Source organism: Odocoileus virginianus, chromosome 10 (assembly GCF_023699985.2).
Source record: "Odocoileus virginianus isolate 20LAN1187 ecotype Illinois chromosome 10, Ovbor_1.2, whole genome shotgun sequence".
NCBI lineage: Eukaryota > Metazoa > Chordata > Mammalia > Artiodactyla > Cervidae > Odocoileus > Odocoileus virginianus.
In genome coordinates this window covers 32314685-32330795 of record NC_069683.1, presented here as the reverse complement: position 1 = coordinate 32330795, position 16111 = coordinate 32314685, and the positions used below count along the sequence as shown (strand labels likewise).

At 54.2% G+C, this 16111-nt stretch overlaps 1 protein-coding gene across 4 annotated transcripts in view; it reads left to right on the top strand.

Annotated features, from left to right (window-relative positions):
* Window positions 1-14145, top strand: part of LMO1 (LIM domain only 1) — a 41360-nt gene extending 27215 nt beyond the window's left edge. For all 4 annotated transcript variants that reach the window (XM_070472864.1, XM_070472863.1, XM_020870829.2 and 1 more), the window contains 3 exons: window positions 9498-9711; window positions 12225-12350; window positions 13770-14145. In XM_070472864.1, coding sequence (XP_070328965.1) covers window positions 9498-9711; window positions 12225-12350; window positions 13770-13875 — 446 coding nt within the window. In that variant the 3' untranslated portion in view covers window positions 13876-14145. The remainder of the gene's footprint in view (window positions 1-9497; window positions 9712-12224; window positions 12351-13769) is intronic.
* Window positions 14146-16111: the final 1966 nt, after the last annotated feature.

The window sequence follows — 16111 nt, the reverse complement described above, 5'->3', positions numbered from 1 at the left end:
CAGTCTGGGTCCAAAGCCCTGCTCAGCCACTCACAGCTTCCTTGGGCAGGTTTGTGATTTCCCTGACCTCGGGGTCATGAGGAGGATGAGCGTTAACGAATCTAAAGCGTTTGGCTGTAGTGGGCATTCATTGTGGAGTGTTATCATGAGGTCAAACGCACCCACCGTGGCTGCAGATGTTTGGGACAGGACTGGACAGCGCTTTCCTTCGGCCTCTACCGTGGTGGTCTGTGGAGACCAGAAGGAACTTGGCTCTTTAGAGAAGACAACTGTTGCTGGACCCCTTTAAATTTCTTACCTAGGCCCCTCTCCAGGTCCCCCTTCCCCAGTCATCTCATTCACCCGAAGCTCCTGGCTATTGACTGAGGCTCCCCCACCCTCGTGGCTCTGGGTCCGAAGCCGTCAGCTGTCCTCTCACAGCTCAGCCCTCCCCAGTGAAGCTTCTTCGTCTCTCTTAAGGCCGCAACGCAAACATCTCAGCCCTGCCTCCACACAGCCTTTCTGCTCCCTTCCCAGCCCCTGAACCATCTTTGTCCTTAGATTCCAGTCCACATCCCCTTGCTGGCCCGGCCAGAAGCCCTGTCTAGATCCCATAGCAGCCACAGCTTCTGGAGGAGCAGCAGGTGAGAAGCCTGTGACACAGCAGAGCCTGGAGACAGTGCCCTGCACGTCACTCCGCCTGGTCTCAGCCCAGACCCTGCTCTAAGCTTGCCCCCAGCATCCCACCCTAGACTCACCCGTGTTCAGGCTGCACGGAGAACCCAGAAGCTGCTCCAGCAAACCCTCTTCCCCTGGGCTGTTCACGGAGGCCATGGGGTGTGTGCAGGGGTGAGAACTTGAACCTGGAATCAGGCAGGCTGGGGATCCAATCCTTGCCCTGCCACCTTCCGGCTGTTTGACCTTGGGTAACAGCCTGAGCCTCCTTGGGCCTCTATTGAGTGAGTTAATCATTTAGTGCCTCGGGGTAAAAATGAGGATTCTCTGAGACAACAGAGGTAGTGAACAGTGGGTAAATGGTGGGTTTTATGAAAAGACATATAAAGTCCCAACTGAGGGGCCTCCTTAGTTTTTTGTTGTTGCTGAGGTATAATGTATATGCGGTAAAATGCCCAAGTCTCAACTGTTCAGCAAAGTTTTCTATATGTGTGCACCCATTCACACACCACCAGGTTCAATATAAAGGACATTTTCAGGCCTTCAGCAGGCTTCCTCACACCTCCTGACAGATGATAATGCACGCCATTATTCTGACATTGATCACCATGGATCGGCTTTCTGTTTGGGAAGTACATACAAATAGAATGATACAGTGTGTGCCTTTCTGTCTGACTTCTTTTGTGCCACATTATACTGTCTGATTCATCCATGTTGTTGTGTATACTGGTGATTCATTCTTTGTCGTGGCTGTGTACTATTCCATTGTATAATCATAGCATAATTTAGTATCCATTTTACTGTTGATGGACATCTGTGCAGTCTTCAGTTTGGAGCTATTGAGAACTGGGAACATCCATGTGCATCTCTTTTAGTGGACATAAACTCTCACTCTTTGGGTGCATACCTAGGAAGAGAATTGTTGGGTCGTCAGATGTACATAAGTTTTCTTAGCTGACTTTTTAAAGCTACTTTGTCAAACATTGTTATAAGCATTTCATGTCCATTATCTAATTTGATACTGTAAATAATCCTTTAAAGTAGGCTGTCCTCACTTAGCAGGTGAATAGGTTGAGTCTGGGGAGTGATGGAGTCAGCTGAGTCCATCTCTCTGTGTGGACCACTTTCGGGGTCTACATGGCCTTCCTCTCCTCCAGAGTCAAAGGGGCCAGTCCCCCCACTGCACTGTCCAGCATCCCAGGAGCCGAGCCCCCACCACAGGGAGTTGGAGGTCACGGGAGCCCCACATCCCTCCCTCATCAAACCCAGGATGCAGTCGCCTGCCTGCAAGGGGGTGTGCGCACAGAGGTGGTAATGAGCGTGCTCTAGGTGGCTGTAGCCGCGCGCTTCAACAGTTGTTCTCGTTGGCTTTTGATTCCAAATGAGTAGGAAATGCTATTAGTTCAGGCCTCGCCTGGTGCATGGCAAGGCCCTGGGATAGGAGTGCAGTGAGACGAGAAATTGTGGAGATAAAACTGGTGTGAAATGGAGGCCTTCGCACAAGGCTGGATGTGTCCGTGCGAAATGAAGTTACTTCTGAGAAAACGAGATTTAAAGAGATTCTGCAGAATTAGATTACACTTTCAAATTTCCTTATTAAACGGGATTGATGCTGAGGAGGGGCCACCGGCTGACTGTGTTTGGGATCCTACGTTGCAGTTCCAGGCCCAGGTGTGGACCCCGCTGGGTACAGGCACCTTGCAGGTGGCAGGGACCCAGACCCTACCCTCCGGCAGCTGACGTGGATATGATGATTGTAGACTGATCACTTCTGGATAATTTCAGCCACTTCACATGGGTCCATGTGGACAAAACCTCAGGGATCATGCTCCTCCATTTCCTGGGGAACGTGATATTGAGAACGGGGTACCAGGCTTTTCACTTGTGCGTTTTGTTCAAATCAGAGCTTTATTTTGAGCTACGATCCATTTTTTGGATATGTTGTGGGTTTTTTTTTTATATATATAATTTTATTCATTTATGGCTGTGCTGGGTCTTCATTGGTGCACGAGGGCTTTCTGTAGTTGTGGAGAGTGGGGCTACTCTTGCGGGCCCTGGAGCTTGCAGATTTCAGTAGTTGTGGCACACAGGCTTAGTTGCTGCACAGCATGTAGAATCTTCCTGGTCCAGGGATCGAACCCATGTCCTCTGCATTGGCGTTCTTATCCACTGCTCCACCTGGGAAGTCCTGATGTGTTGTTTTTTTAAAAGACAGTTAACGATCACTCGAGTGTATGTGTGTATATTTACGTGACACCCATGCATGCATGTGCTTGGATGTAGGGGTATGTCTTTTCATGTGATTTACTGAGCACCTACTAATGCTCGTGCTGTGCTGGAGCCTGGAATAAAGTTGTTCTGGGGAGAATAAGCAGACATGGCCCTGCCTCTTAGGGACCTAGTTTGCAAGTGTGTGATTCCATGTATGTGTGAAAGTATGTGTGCAGCTATGTATGTTTGTAGGTGTGACCTGCATCTGCGTACCTTCTGTATCTCCTGACCGCTGTGATGTCTGCCTCCTGGGTCTGCTAGCACCTCTAGGTGAGCAGTGCCCAGCCCGACATCAGAGCAGATGAATCCTGAAGACAGGCTGCTGGGCTTCAAATCCCAGCTCTGTGTGACCTATGACAAGTCACAACCTTTCCAGTGCCTCAGTTTTCCCATTGTTAAAGTGGAACTAGTTTTCATCTTCAAGGGCATTTGCTAGTTTCTGTGAGGAGAGGTGCATTTAATGCCAGATGTTATCCTACATGTGCCTGAGGACAGCCAAGAAGTACATGCTAGAGTTATTCCCACTGTGCCGGTGGGGAGCCCAACAGGTCTTGAGAGACGCAATGATTTATCCAGGATTAAGACCAGGGTTCTGTACAGGAGACCAGACCGGGGCTGATCCATGGAGCCCCCTGCTCCGTCGGCCTGCTGGAGGAGAGTGGGTGCCCCACAACCAACAGAGCCTAGGACAAGTTCAGGGGCAAAGGTATCAACAGTGGACAGGAATGGGGTCTACATGGTGTGTCAAAAAATAATGAAAATCATCAGGGTACCGTCTCATAAGGCAGTTGGGAGGCGAGCACTGCTAAGTATTCAATCATAGATAGATCTCCCTCCAGAATACCCTTAGCCCCCAGGAGAGTCCAGCCCTGGCTCCCTGCCTGCCCCTTGGGTGAGAAAGGGAGGCCTAGCGCTATGCTGGGCAGCTGTATTGTGCTGTGTGAATGCGGTTTTGGAACAGTACCGAGGCACGTGGGGCAGTGACGAGAAATCCCAAGCCCACACCTGCCTGTGTCCCAGGCCTCCCAGGGCACCCAGCGGGACCTGCCTTGAGCTGCCACCGCCCCCATCTCCCCTGACTGGTTCCTGAAGCTGCCTGTCAGATAGATGTGGCTGATCTCCTCCTGCAGATGTTTGCAGTGGCCGCTAGACGATCCTTTGGGTAAGGCTCGACTCTAGTCAGTGCCTGTATGACTTTAACCATGGTGGCACGTTCAAATCAAGTGATTCTCCTCAAAATGTGTCCATCACGGGCTGTAGGGCCCTGAGATGGAGCTGTGACTAATGTCAATCTTCCCCACGTGCTGAATGGGCTGACACTAATCAGGGCTAAGTTTGGACTGCCAGGTTTGGTTAGTCCAGAGCACTTCACATGTATCAGCTCCCAGATTCCTCACCGAAACTGTAGCAGTACTATTCTCATATTCGTTTTATAACAAAGAAGCACAGAGCAGTTAAGGTCATATAGTCAAAGGTGTCAGATAAAACCAAATTGAAGGAAACTCCATAATAACTGGCCTGTACTCTTCAAAGATGTCTTGAAACACAAAGAAGGGCTTAGGAATTCTTCCAGATTCAAGTAGACTGAACTTGACGACTGAATGAAATGCAGGATCCAGACTTCTATTTTGCCGTAAAAGGTATTATTGGGGGAACTGATGAAATCTGAATGGATGGGTAATGGTATTAGATCAGTGGTAATTTTCTGGTTTTGATCATTGTACTGGAGTCATGTGAGAGACTGTCCTTTGTATTAGGAAATCACACCAAAGTTTTAAGGGGTACAGGGCCTTTGTTATTGAAACCAACTCTCAACTGAGTCAGGAAAAGAATTATAGGAAGGGAAGGAGGAAAGGATGTAGCTGCATAGATAAACAGGGAAGGATAAAGTAAATATGGTTTAAAAAGCTCATATTTAGAGGTTTGGGGTAAAGAGTATACATGAATTCTTTCTGTTCTTGCAAAATCTGAAAGTTTGAGGTGTTGACAAGATAAAAAGTTAAATAGCAAGAAAACAAGTGTCAGAACAGGGAAGACTTCTCAGGGTGCATGGTAACAATAGACAGACATCTGTTTGTCAGTCCCAACCAGTGGCCAGACTCTGGGCTGTGGCTTCCTATGCAGAACCTCGTCCTGTCGTCACCACAGCCTGGTGGAAGGAAACTGGTATGGCCCCATTTCACAGATGAGAGTTGGAAAGATAAAGGGATTTGCACCAGGCCCTACAGTGACTTGGGACAGTTCCCAGACTGGAAAGTAGGCTTTCTGAGTTCAGAGTCTAGGCTCTTAGCCTCAGCTCCACTGTTGACTCTGACCTCTGGGTAAGAGTGGGGTGGGCAGGACCAGGCATTTTTCTTCCTGGAGTGATGGTGAAAGGAAGGCTCTGGGGCAGAAGCCGACGAGATCCATTTGCAGGATGGAAAGGGAATATTATTCCTAGATTCTGCAGGGAGCGGAGCCAGTAGTGCCAGACAGTGGAAGGGGCCTCAAATACCAGGTGGAGTTCTGGGTGGTGGCCACAGTGGCTTCCAGCAGGGGAGCCACAGGGCGTAACCTGGAGTGACCCGGGGCTGGATGGTGTTGGCATTCTGGGGAGGATGACCGGCCCTTGAGATCACTAGGAGCGGAGGGAGTGCTCAGCCTGCTCTCCAAACTGGAGGCATGGGTGGGCCCATGAGCCAGTAGCCTGGGCACTTTGGAAAAGTACGATCTGAGGGGCAGGCTGGCCGGGGGTAGGTGGCAGGAGTTGCTGAAGACTTGGGTGTGGCCTGGCAGACCACTCCGTGGGGTGTGGGAAGAGCTGAATGACCTCTGGCAGTCCCTCCTGGTCACCCGGACTGTCTGGCTTTTCCCCAGATTAAAGAGCTGAGGGTTAGTGTCTGGCAGCCGGATGAGTCAGACTGGGAGCCTGCCTTCTTCCTGCATCAGCCCGCCCAGGGAATTCAGCCCGACCAGGGTAGGGGTAGGGTAAGGGTTGGGCTCATCTCCCCTCAAATATCCCCCTGCACACCCCAAGATTCGGGGGAACACTCGAGCTGAGTAAATTAGTTTATTTTGCTGGGTCCCGTGTGTATGTGTGTGTGTGTCTGAGCGTGAGCCTGCACGCGCGTGCAGGGGCAAACACCATCCATTGTAAAATATCAGTGTTTTCATGGGTGAGTAGTAATTATTGGGTAATGCTTTAAAACCTTTCCTGAAGGAGCGCAAAGCTGTTTTTTTCTAAAGTCAGGAGTACATTAAAAGGATTACCATGTAGATTTGATTTTTAGATAACACTAAAATGGATCCCAAATGGACTTCAGCAAAAGGATGCTATCTCCTTAATGGAAAGTGCATGGCCCGAGGCTCAGCTCCCAGAGCCGGGCAGGGGAGGGAGGGAGGGAAGAGGTGTCTGCAGGGCCGACTGGCAGGCTGGATGGGGGCGGGGGGGGGGGGGGGGGGGGGCAGCAGGACGGGGAGGAAGAGCCCGGACCCTCTGGGGAGCATCTTGCTCCAACTGGGGAAACAGGGACCATAGATGTCCTCCTTAAAGCCCTTTTACCTTGCCAGGGGTGTTTTCAAGTCCTGGACCAGCCCAGGCAGAGCAAATAGCGTGAGTGTTCCCTAAAGAAGGGAGGGGTGAGTCAGACTTTCTCCAGGACCTCAGACTTTCTAGGCAGAGAAAGCACAAGGTCCCTGGATGCTCTGGAACCTCCTTGGCCAGGCTGACCCTGGTGTTCTGTGTCTCAGTGGACATCAGACACTTATAGGAGCCACATGGCTTCTTAAGAGTTCTCCAGAGCCCAGAAAGCAGAGCGTCCAGTAAGCACCCAGCCTGGAGCTGGGTGTTCAGGCCTTACAGAGCACCTACCTTATGCCAGGCTGGGGACCTGGGGCAGCATGTGGGTTCACTCCCCATAACCTCCCTGTGTCCTCCAGGTACCCCGTCCCAGTGGCGATGGAATTACCAGTACCATGTGGCCCATAGCCCTGCAGGCTTAGCCTCTCCAGGAGTCAAGCCAGATGGAATATGGAGCAGGACAGACACTCCTAGTGCTGGGATCCCCCTTCATTTGGGGGTATAACTTAGTGGACCAGGTACATCCCCTGAGTAAGGATGTTCCAGCCACCCCCAACCCCCTAGCAGCGAAAGCACAAGTGTAGAGCCCTGGGAGGGCCCAGCACGTCTGGGAAGGGAGCCAGGCCTGCTGCCAGCCCAGGGGAACGAGGGGAAAATCAGCCTTAGGGAGGCTGGATTGAGGCTTTGCCTGGGGTTTTCCAAGCTGGAATTTATATGCATAGCTATGCTGGCTGGCTATCCCTCCACAGGCCCCAGGGACAGTTTTGCCCCCGGGAGCCCCCAGACCTTCCCACACCCAGCTCTTCGAATCCTTCCTGCATTTGCTCCCTGTAGGCCAGGCCTTGGAAGGGCCCCCTGGGCCCCCCTCAGCTCGCGGGCATGTCTGCTCCCCAACCAGGCTCTCTGGGCTCCTCAGAGCTCTGTGACCGGGCTGGCCCCTGTCAGCGGAGACACAGGCAGGCCTGAGGACACAGCCAACCTGAGCCCCATCACTCTCTCAGACCAATTAACCTTTAGAGCTGCATTAAGGAAATTAGGCAGCGGACTTCCCAGCTAACAGATGGGCCCTGCGGGGACTGGAGGAGGGAGGAAGGAGCGAGCCCAGCACAGGAAGCCTGGCCTGCCTCCACGCCGCTCTCACCTGTCTTACTGATCCTGGGTTCTCCAGGGCCGCCCCCTCTCCCAGAGGAGGCAGCAAGGCCCAGAAGAGCACAGGAGGGACGCAGGACCCCAGAGGCCAACCTGATGCGGGGCTTACATGAGCCATTTGGCCTGTCTGGGTCTCAGTTTCCCCACCTGTGGAATGAGAGCATTTGCCTGTAAGAACTTTCGGGACCCCTCTGACCGGACACCTGTGGACTCAGACTGAGGTCCTTTGGAAGCTACTTCTCTCCTGAAGCCTGAGGAAGGGTCACCCCTGGAGGAAGGAAGGGAATGGAAGCAGCTCTGGTTGCAGTGGGGGTGGGGGGAGCAGTGAGGGGGAGGGCCGAGAGGAGGGATGCCCTGGGACTGGAACTGAACCCAGAGCCTGGAGAGTACGCGGGTCCTTTGGAGAAGATGGGCCCGGGAAGAGGGAGCCTTCAGGGGCTTGTTGGAAAACTGAGGGGACAGGAAAGAGCGGGCTTTATCTTCCAGAGGCGACCCCTCAGCCCAGCAGTGCCCTGGTCAGGGAAGGAACACCCCCTACCCCCACCACCCCTGTGAGGGGCTCTCAGACAAGTGTCACAGGCAACCCCACTGTCCAGCCTGTCTCTGAGACCCCCCACACTTCGTCCAAGCCTGGAATTCTCCACACCGGAGCCTCAGGGCTCCACATGGATGTCCAGGTCCCCTGGGGACATCTGCCCCTTCCTCCTTCTCAACCACCCCTCCCTGTGGCCTCAGGGCTGGGGCCCTGGGAGCCGTGCCTTTGTGCATATGCAAGCCCACGCCTGCATGTGGGACCAGTGGTTGCGTGTGAATGCACTTGCTTGCTGTTGGGTGGTCTGCCCCTCCCTCCAGGCAAGGCCATGCTGAGATTCCTGTCCTCTGTACTCACCATTTTCTTGTGTGCTGGGAATCATATGGACCCTGGAAGCCGGCCAGAGTCTCCAAGTTTCTTACTTTGGTAGGATGAGCAAGGATGCAGAGGCACTGAAATTCCCCTTCCTCAGGCTAGGGCAGGTAGGAAGTTTGAATCTAGCTAGAAACATTCCTGGGGGCTTCGGAGGTGGTCCACCGGGAATCAGCCTGCCAATTCAGGAGATGCAAGAGACACAGGTTTGATCCCTGGGTCAGGAAGTCCCATTGGAACAGGAAATGGCAACCCACTCCAGTATTCTTGCCTGGAGAATCCCATGGAGAGAGGAGCCTGGCGGGCTACAGTTCACAGGGTCACAGAGTTGGACAAGACTTAGCCACTGAGCAGACACACAGGCAGAAACATTCCTAGGGAGGCCACCAACGAGGCCAGGGCCCGCTGTCTCCCCAACGCTAGCCAGGAGCTCCAGAGCTCCTGTGCCCCCAGGAGTATCACAGGAGCATCCCACTTTCTTCTTGACACCCCCACAACCACGAGACTTTAGCCTGATGTGTCTGGTTAAAATAAAAAACACACTGCAATGTGAGGATGACCTGAGGTGGCAAACAGATCTAGGAGTCCTAGTGGACCCCAAGCCCATGATGAGCTTCTCAGGGCTGCTGGAAGAGCTTGAGGAGGCCTCAGATATACGGTGGGCCACACAGCACAGGGGACATTGGCTGGATGGAGAGGGGTGACTCAGGGGGGCTGGGCCCTGGAGCTGGTTGTGTGCCTGCTGCCGAGCAGATTTGGGGCTCCTGCAGCTTCTGGAGGGACCTTCATGGTCCAGGGGAGGAGGCTGGGCCTTGCAGCCCCACAGCGTGGGACCCAAGGCCAGGAGAGGTGGTTGCCAAGGAGACAGGGAGGGATCCTGGGAGGGGGCAGCAGAAAGAAGCAGAGGGACGTGTCCTGAGCCCCAACGTCCACCGCGTCCATCTGTCTGTCCGTCCGCAGGTGTGCCGATGCTCTCCGTCCAGCCCAAAGGGAAGCAGAAGGGCTGCGCGGGCTGCAACCGCAAGATCAAGGACCGCTACCTGCTGAAGGCGCTGGACCAGTACTGGCACGAGGATTGCCTCAAGTGCGCCTGCTGTGACTGCCGCCTGGGCGAGGTGGGCTCCACGCTCTACACCAAGGCCAACCTCATCCTGTGCCGACGCGACTACCTGAGGTGGGCGGCCTTCCCCCACCCCCCACCCCTGTCCCGCACCCCAGCCCTGCCACCCCGAGAGCCCCCTTCTCCACAGCTGGCACTGCTCTGCCCTGCCTCAGACCCCACACCTGGTGTACACACATGCCCGCCCCTGACCCTCGGTGCCCAGCACTTGTCCAAGGCGGGCATGTTTCTAACCATCGGGCATCCAAGAGGAGCCTCTCAAGGGCACCAATATGGTTCTGCCTCTGCCTTTGCCAGGCACTTCTGACCCACCCTGTCCCTAGAATCTAGGAAGGGACGCGGTGGAGGAGCTTCCCGGAGCAAGTAGGGGAGTGAGTTCCATCTTCCCTGAGCCCCCCTGGCCTGCTGGTTTTCTCTTCAATCTCCCCAGGGCCCAGCTCCCCATCCTCCAGGTGGGCCCTGGGATTAGACACCCCCATGCCTGCAGAGTCTGGTAGGTAGCCAGACCCTAGAAGAGCTACTGATGCTGGATTTAAACTAGTTCTGAGCCTCTTTCCCCAGCCTCAGTTCACTCCTCTGTAGATAGTGAAAATACCAACACTTCCCCACCTTGCATTCCTCAGAGTTCCAACCCACCCCTCCCCTACAACCTGGATCCTGTTCCCCGGGGCTGCCTCCCCCAGTTAACCCCCCCTTAGGCCATCTATGACATCAGCAAGGCTGGAAGGGGGCCACCAGGCAGGGGCCTTGGCTGAGACCCAGCATCTGCATTTGGCTCCCATGCAGGGTGCTGGGTGGTGGCCGGGTCTTGCGGGGAAGGAAGGCCTATCGCATTAATTAGTAGGTCGTGGCCAGGGTTTCTTGGGGCTCCCTCTGCTCAGGACTGGGCTTGTTGCAGGGGAGGGTGCGATTATCAGCAGAGGCTCCCCTACTTACCCAAAGAGCCTAAGATTTACCTGCCTACACCTTCTGCCTTTGCAGGAGGTTTTGTTTTGTTGTTTTTTTTTTTTGAAGTGGTGCTGTAAACCAAGATGTGTGACTCAGACTGGGGCTGGAGGAGAGATGCTGAGGCCAAGAGGAGGGGTTAGGCACTGGGGACTCGCCCCTCGGCAACCTGGAAGTGGCCTCCAAGTCTTGAGGTTTAGGACATCACCTGGGGGCTAACTCAACCAGGCTGAGGGGAGATGGCAGACCAGCTGACCTGGCCAGGGGTGGCCACAGTGCAGGAGGGGCTCACCTACAGGGTCAATGCATCCACAAGCACCCTAGGCCCTGCCAGCTATTGGAGCCTGAAGATATTTTCCTGGGCTCTGGCAGAGGCCCAGGAATGACTCTGAGGCCACCTGGGCCAGTAGGCCAGGGGGCCTGTGGGGTTTCCTCGAGTTGCTCAGTCCCAGAGAATGGCTGTCCAGAACCTGCCCCTCTGCGGTTACTTCTCATTGGACTGGTGGCCAGAAAGGCCCCTCTTGGCAGGCAGATGTTGTGGCCCAGCCTTTGTCTGCCTTAATCTGAGCCACCAGGCAGCTCAGGCTGATGAATAATGGAGCTACGCTCATCTGCAGGCACCTGAGCTTGAGCTGGACAAATCAGGGATTAGAGGGCCTCCTGCCTGCCTCTCGGTCTCTGCCTCACTTGGGGCTTGCTCTGCCAGTGTGCAGTAGGGAAGCGAGGAGGAGTCTGGCTGGCGCATACCCCTGGAATGTCCAGTCAAGGGCAGGCCTGCATGGGGAGGGAGTGAGTTCGCTGTCCTTAGAGCTTTGCAATCAGCAGCCAAGAGGAGGGGTGCCTGCCCCAAAGAGGCTTTGTGCCAGATGTCCTTGAAACTTCCTTTTGGTATCAGTCCTATTTTAGAACCATCTTTAAACAGGATCATCTAGTCCAGCATCCCCATTTTAAAGAAGGGTAAACTGAGGCTTGAGGGAGTTAGGCAAGTCACACCATGAATCAGTAGCAGAAAAAGACCACCCTATAGGGTTTTGTCAGGATTGAATGACTTGGTCTTTGGAGAGCCCCTGGAACAGTGCCTGGCATATAGCAAATGCTATGCAGGCATTCACTACAGGAGCTGTGGCTGAGAGGTCACAGTTTTCACAATAAGCCTGTGAAGGGTATGTTTCAGTCCCCATTTTACAGTTGAAATAAATGAGGCTCAGAGAAACTCAATGACTTGCCTAAGGACACACAGCCCGTGACTGTCAGACTATGTCTAAGTTCAGGCTTGTGTGAACCTGCAGTCCTTGCCCAGGGCCCAGCCTACTGTTCTGGTAGCCCCAGGTGCTCCAGGGACCCCAGTGGGAGCCCTCATTGTCAATGAAGCCAGGAGACAGGCAGCATCAACCAACTCCCGAGTCCCCACAGTCTCCTTCCTGAGTGGCTGTGTCAATTTCTCTGAAGCCTGCTCTCTTAGCAGAAGCTAGATACTGTCATCTGTGCTCCTTCCCTCTGGCCCGGGCCCACCTGCTGAACTATAGGGGTAGGGGGCAGGTGGTCCCCCGAGTCGAGGCAACTCCCCTGCCCCCCACAGCCCCCCACAGGCCCCTGAGCCCTCTGCACCCTTCCCTCTGCAGGCTCTTCGGCACCACAGGAAACTGCGCTGCCTGCAGTAAGCTGATTCCAGCCTTCGAGATGGTGATGCGGGCCCGGGACAACGTATATCACCTTGACTGCTTCGCCTGCCAGCTCTGCAACCAGAGGTGAGTGCTGGTCTGCCCCAGACCCAACACACTCAGCAGCCCCTATCAGACACCTGCTGCCACAGACCAGGAGTGCCGTGGAGGCATGCATGCAGACGTGGGTTCTGAGTGCATGTTGTAAGCATGTACGTGCATGTGTGTGTTTTATATATGCCTGAGCCCTCTAGCCAAATGTGTGTGCTCTGATACCGTGTGTGCTCATTTGTGGAGTTCAGGTCTATGCAAACGTAACTGACAGGGCCATGCATGAGCTGTGTGTACATTGTGTGTTGTGTCCATGCATGTATTTTTAACTGTCCATGTACAAGACGGGTCTGTGTGTGATGGGTGAGTATGCCTGTGCATGTGTGTTTTAAATGTGTGTGCACAACAGCCCTGTGTGTGTGCTACATGGAGATACCCGCATGGACGATTTAATGAGAAGGGGTTCCCAGACCTTATGGGTGAAATCCCCCTGGGGAACTGTCACTCATTCCTGCGATTCTGGTTCCAGCCCAGCCTTCTTTCTGGTCTCTTGGCCCCTCCTCTGTGCCCCGCCGCCCTGTGGGAGACCGTGGGCACCTAAGGAACCAGAGCACTTCAGCCCTGACTAGGGGCCAAGCCCCAGGAGGCAGGCCCTTTGTTCAGGAGCCCCCAGGTCAGGAAAGAGCTCATACAAGTCTTCCCAGAGGTTGAGGTCCAGGGGGACCTTCAGGGAACACTGATTTGTCTGGGGCTGTGCCCAGACCCACTGCCAGGAGGGCGCGGTGAAGTTGCAGCGCCACCTGGTGGTTGAAGCGGGATTGGCTGGGACCGGGCCTGTGACCCTGGGGTCCCACTCAAGGCCTCCGACCTCCTGGGGACAGCTTTGGGGGAAGGGCTGAATCCTCCAGGGCTTGAGGAGGACGAGGAGGGGCAGGGCCTTCTCTGGGTTAGAGGGAAGATGGTGGGACACTTCCTCCCGGAAGGATGTTCCAGGAAACCCACAGATTCTGTTTAGAAGAAGAGTGCCCTTCACTAAGCCATCTCCTTAAGGTGGGGTGGGGAACAGAGGGTTGGAAAAGTCAGCCATTTTATCCCTTCTTCCTTCTTCATCTCTGCCTCTCTCCTTCCCCCTCCTCTCTTGGTCTTTTTGTATCTCTTTGTCCATCTCTCTTTCTCCCTCTCCTGGGCATCATTTCTACACCTTCCCACAACCCCACCCCTGCCCCTACCCGCCGAGAGACCTGGCAGAGGAAGCCTGTGGCCTGGGCTGAGCCAGGGTGACTGGCCAGGTTTGCTTGGGACTTTCCAGGATCCTCTCTGGAAAGCTCAAGGCACAGACTCCCAGGACCTCACTGCCCACATGTCGTCCTCCTGAGCTGGGTGGGGTCCTGCCTGGAGCCCCCACCATCCACTGGGACCCCACCATGGCCTCATTCTCCTGCTTGGATTTTCCAGATTTTGTGTGGGAGACAAATTCTTCCTGAAGAACAACATGATCTTGTGTCAGATGGACTATGAGGAGGGGCAGCTGAATGGCACCTTTGACTCCCACGTTCAGTAACGCCCGGCACCTGGCCTCCAGGCCCGTCTGTCTGTCCATCCACCCGCCTGCCCACCCGCCTGGCCGGCCAGCCGCTCTCCTGCCGATCAGAACTCCTCCGTCCTCGATGGGAAGGACGACCCTCCTTCCGCCGCTGCCCGTCTGTGTGTGACCCCTCCTGGGGCCAGGCTGGGCCTGTACAGTCTGTCTTCTGTATATAAATGGGAACATTTATTTTATGAGAAATGTAATGCGATTTTATTACTGGCGTGGATTAAACTTATGAATGTTTCCGGGGAGGTTACTCTGCATTGATCACGTGACTGACACAGACCTGGGGGACCCTCCCCTCGGCTTGGGAGTAAAACAAGGCCCTCCCTCAGTTCTTGGCAGGGAGGAGGGCCCTAGAGCAGGACGTGGGCCTCTAGTGTGTGCTGTTGTTGGGCAAGGGAGTTCCAGGTGGGGTTTACAGAGAAAAGCTGGAGGGGAACGGACAACCCCCAGTACCCCCCAACCAGAAGTGGAGCTAGGCTGTCCACCCCCCATCCTCTGGCAACCATATACCCTGGCTCCCAAATGAAAACTTCCCTTTCCTGGGATCCTGTGTTACATTCCCTCCAGAATGCTCAGTCAGGGACCCAGCTCTGATCTCCCTCCATGGTAAGACCCCAAATCCCCAGCTCCCTGCCATTGGAGCACAATCCTGAAACCTCTCTTCACCTTCAGGGGGACAGACAACATTTGCTGTCCCTTCCTTACAGCCTGGGTCTTGGCATTCTGCTCCTCTGGGTGAGAGAGAAAATCCTGTTTCTCTGTAACTCAGCCCACGCAGGCTGGAGGTTTTCATTCATTCAGTCGGCAAACCTTAATCCGCTCTGTCTCAGCCCTGTGCTGCAAGTACCAGACAAGGATGAATCACGGATCGGACACAGTCCATGCCCTTGAGGACGAGGGGGAAAGCCAAGAAAACAAACAGATCACATCAAGGTGAGGACGAACGCCACGGGGAGACCCGAGTCAGGCCGATTCCCTCCAGCAGACACAGGAGTGTTTGCTCCAGAGAGTCAAACAGACACGTCAACACCACACAGCCAGATACGTGTGCTGACAAGAAGAGATGGACACACATGTAGGTGGGTGTGTCGGCAGAGACAGGTAGGGACAGCCAGGAAGCTGGCAGGTACTCAGACCGGAAGACAGCCAGACAAGCAGTGACTGAGTGAGGCCGTGGCTGTAGCCACAGTGCCAAGCACATGGTCTGGAACTGAAAAGGTATCACTGAGCAGTATAAGAGAGAGGCTCCTTGGATCCAAAGCCGGAACAGAGAAGGCTGAATGGACAGGCTCCTCCAACCATCAGGCCACTCACTCCCCCTTCCCCAGAGACTGTTTTTATCCTGGCCACAGACCAGAGCCCAGATGAAGTCAGCCCACAGCTTCAAGCTCTGCCTACCCCTGGACAAGGGACTTGTTGCCTGGATGGAGTGGGGGCTGCACTGTGACCTCACGTCACCTGCCCCAAGGCCTGCTTCTCCCCTGGAGTGATGTGGGAGGATGCCTGGACTCTTGGGGGCACTTGGAGGAGGTTGTGTCTCTAAGATATGATTTTATGGCCAGTGACCCAGTCCACAAGAAGGGATCGCTATGGCCAAGGATCTTGGGTTAAGAGTTCTCCACTTTGGGTCTCCCATCTTCTGTGAAGGAGCTGCATCCATGTATATGAGAGAGAAGAGAGGCTGCAGCGGGTATTTTTGAGTGAGTCTGGTGAGACCAGGAGCTGTCATCTATATGTGACCATGTGAAACTGAATGGATCTGAGTGCATGAACTGGAGGCTGAAGTCCGTAGTGAGGGATTTTTCTTGCTCAACATGAACGAGTAAATTATTTCTCTGGACTGTAGCAGAGTCCCCAATGCCAGACCCTCCCTGGGCCCTGAGGTCTAAGGATGGCTGTGCCCACCCCCAAGAACCCAACTCCTAACTTCGGAGTTTGCCACAGATAAAGTTGTAATGCAAGTTAATTGCATGGTTATCGAGAGATAACAGAGCCACTCGAATGCAGTTTCTGGGCAATTACAGTTGTTTCCAACAGAGTTACCATATTGCAGCCATGAAATAACGTGTCATTTTGCAGTAATTATGTAATTAACTTGTCTCACACTCTAGGTTGCACAACAATTAATTCATTCACAATGAGATTGACTCAAAAGTCAAGCAGCTAGGGTTTGAAAGCCCCCAAGAGCAGAGCCAGCCTTCTA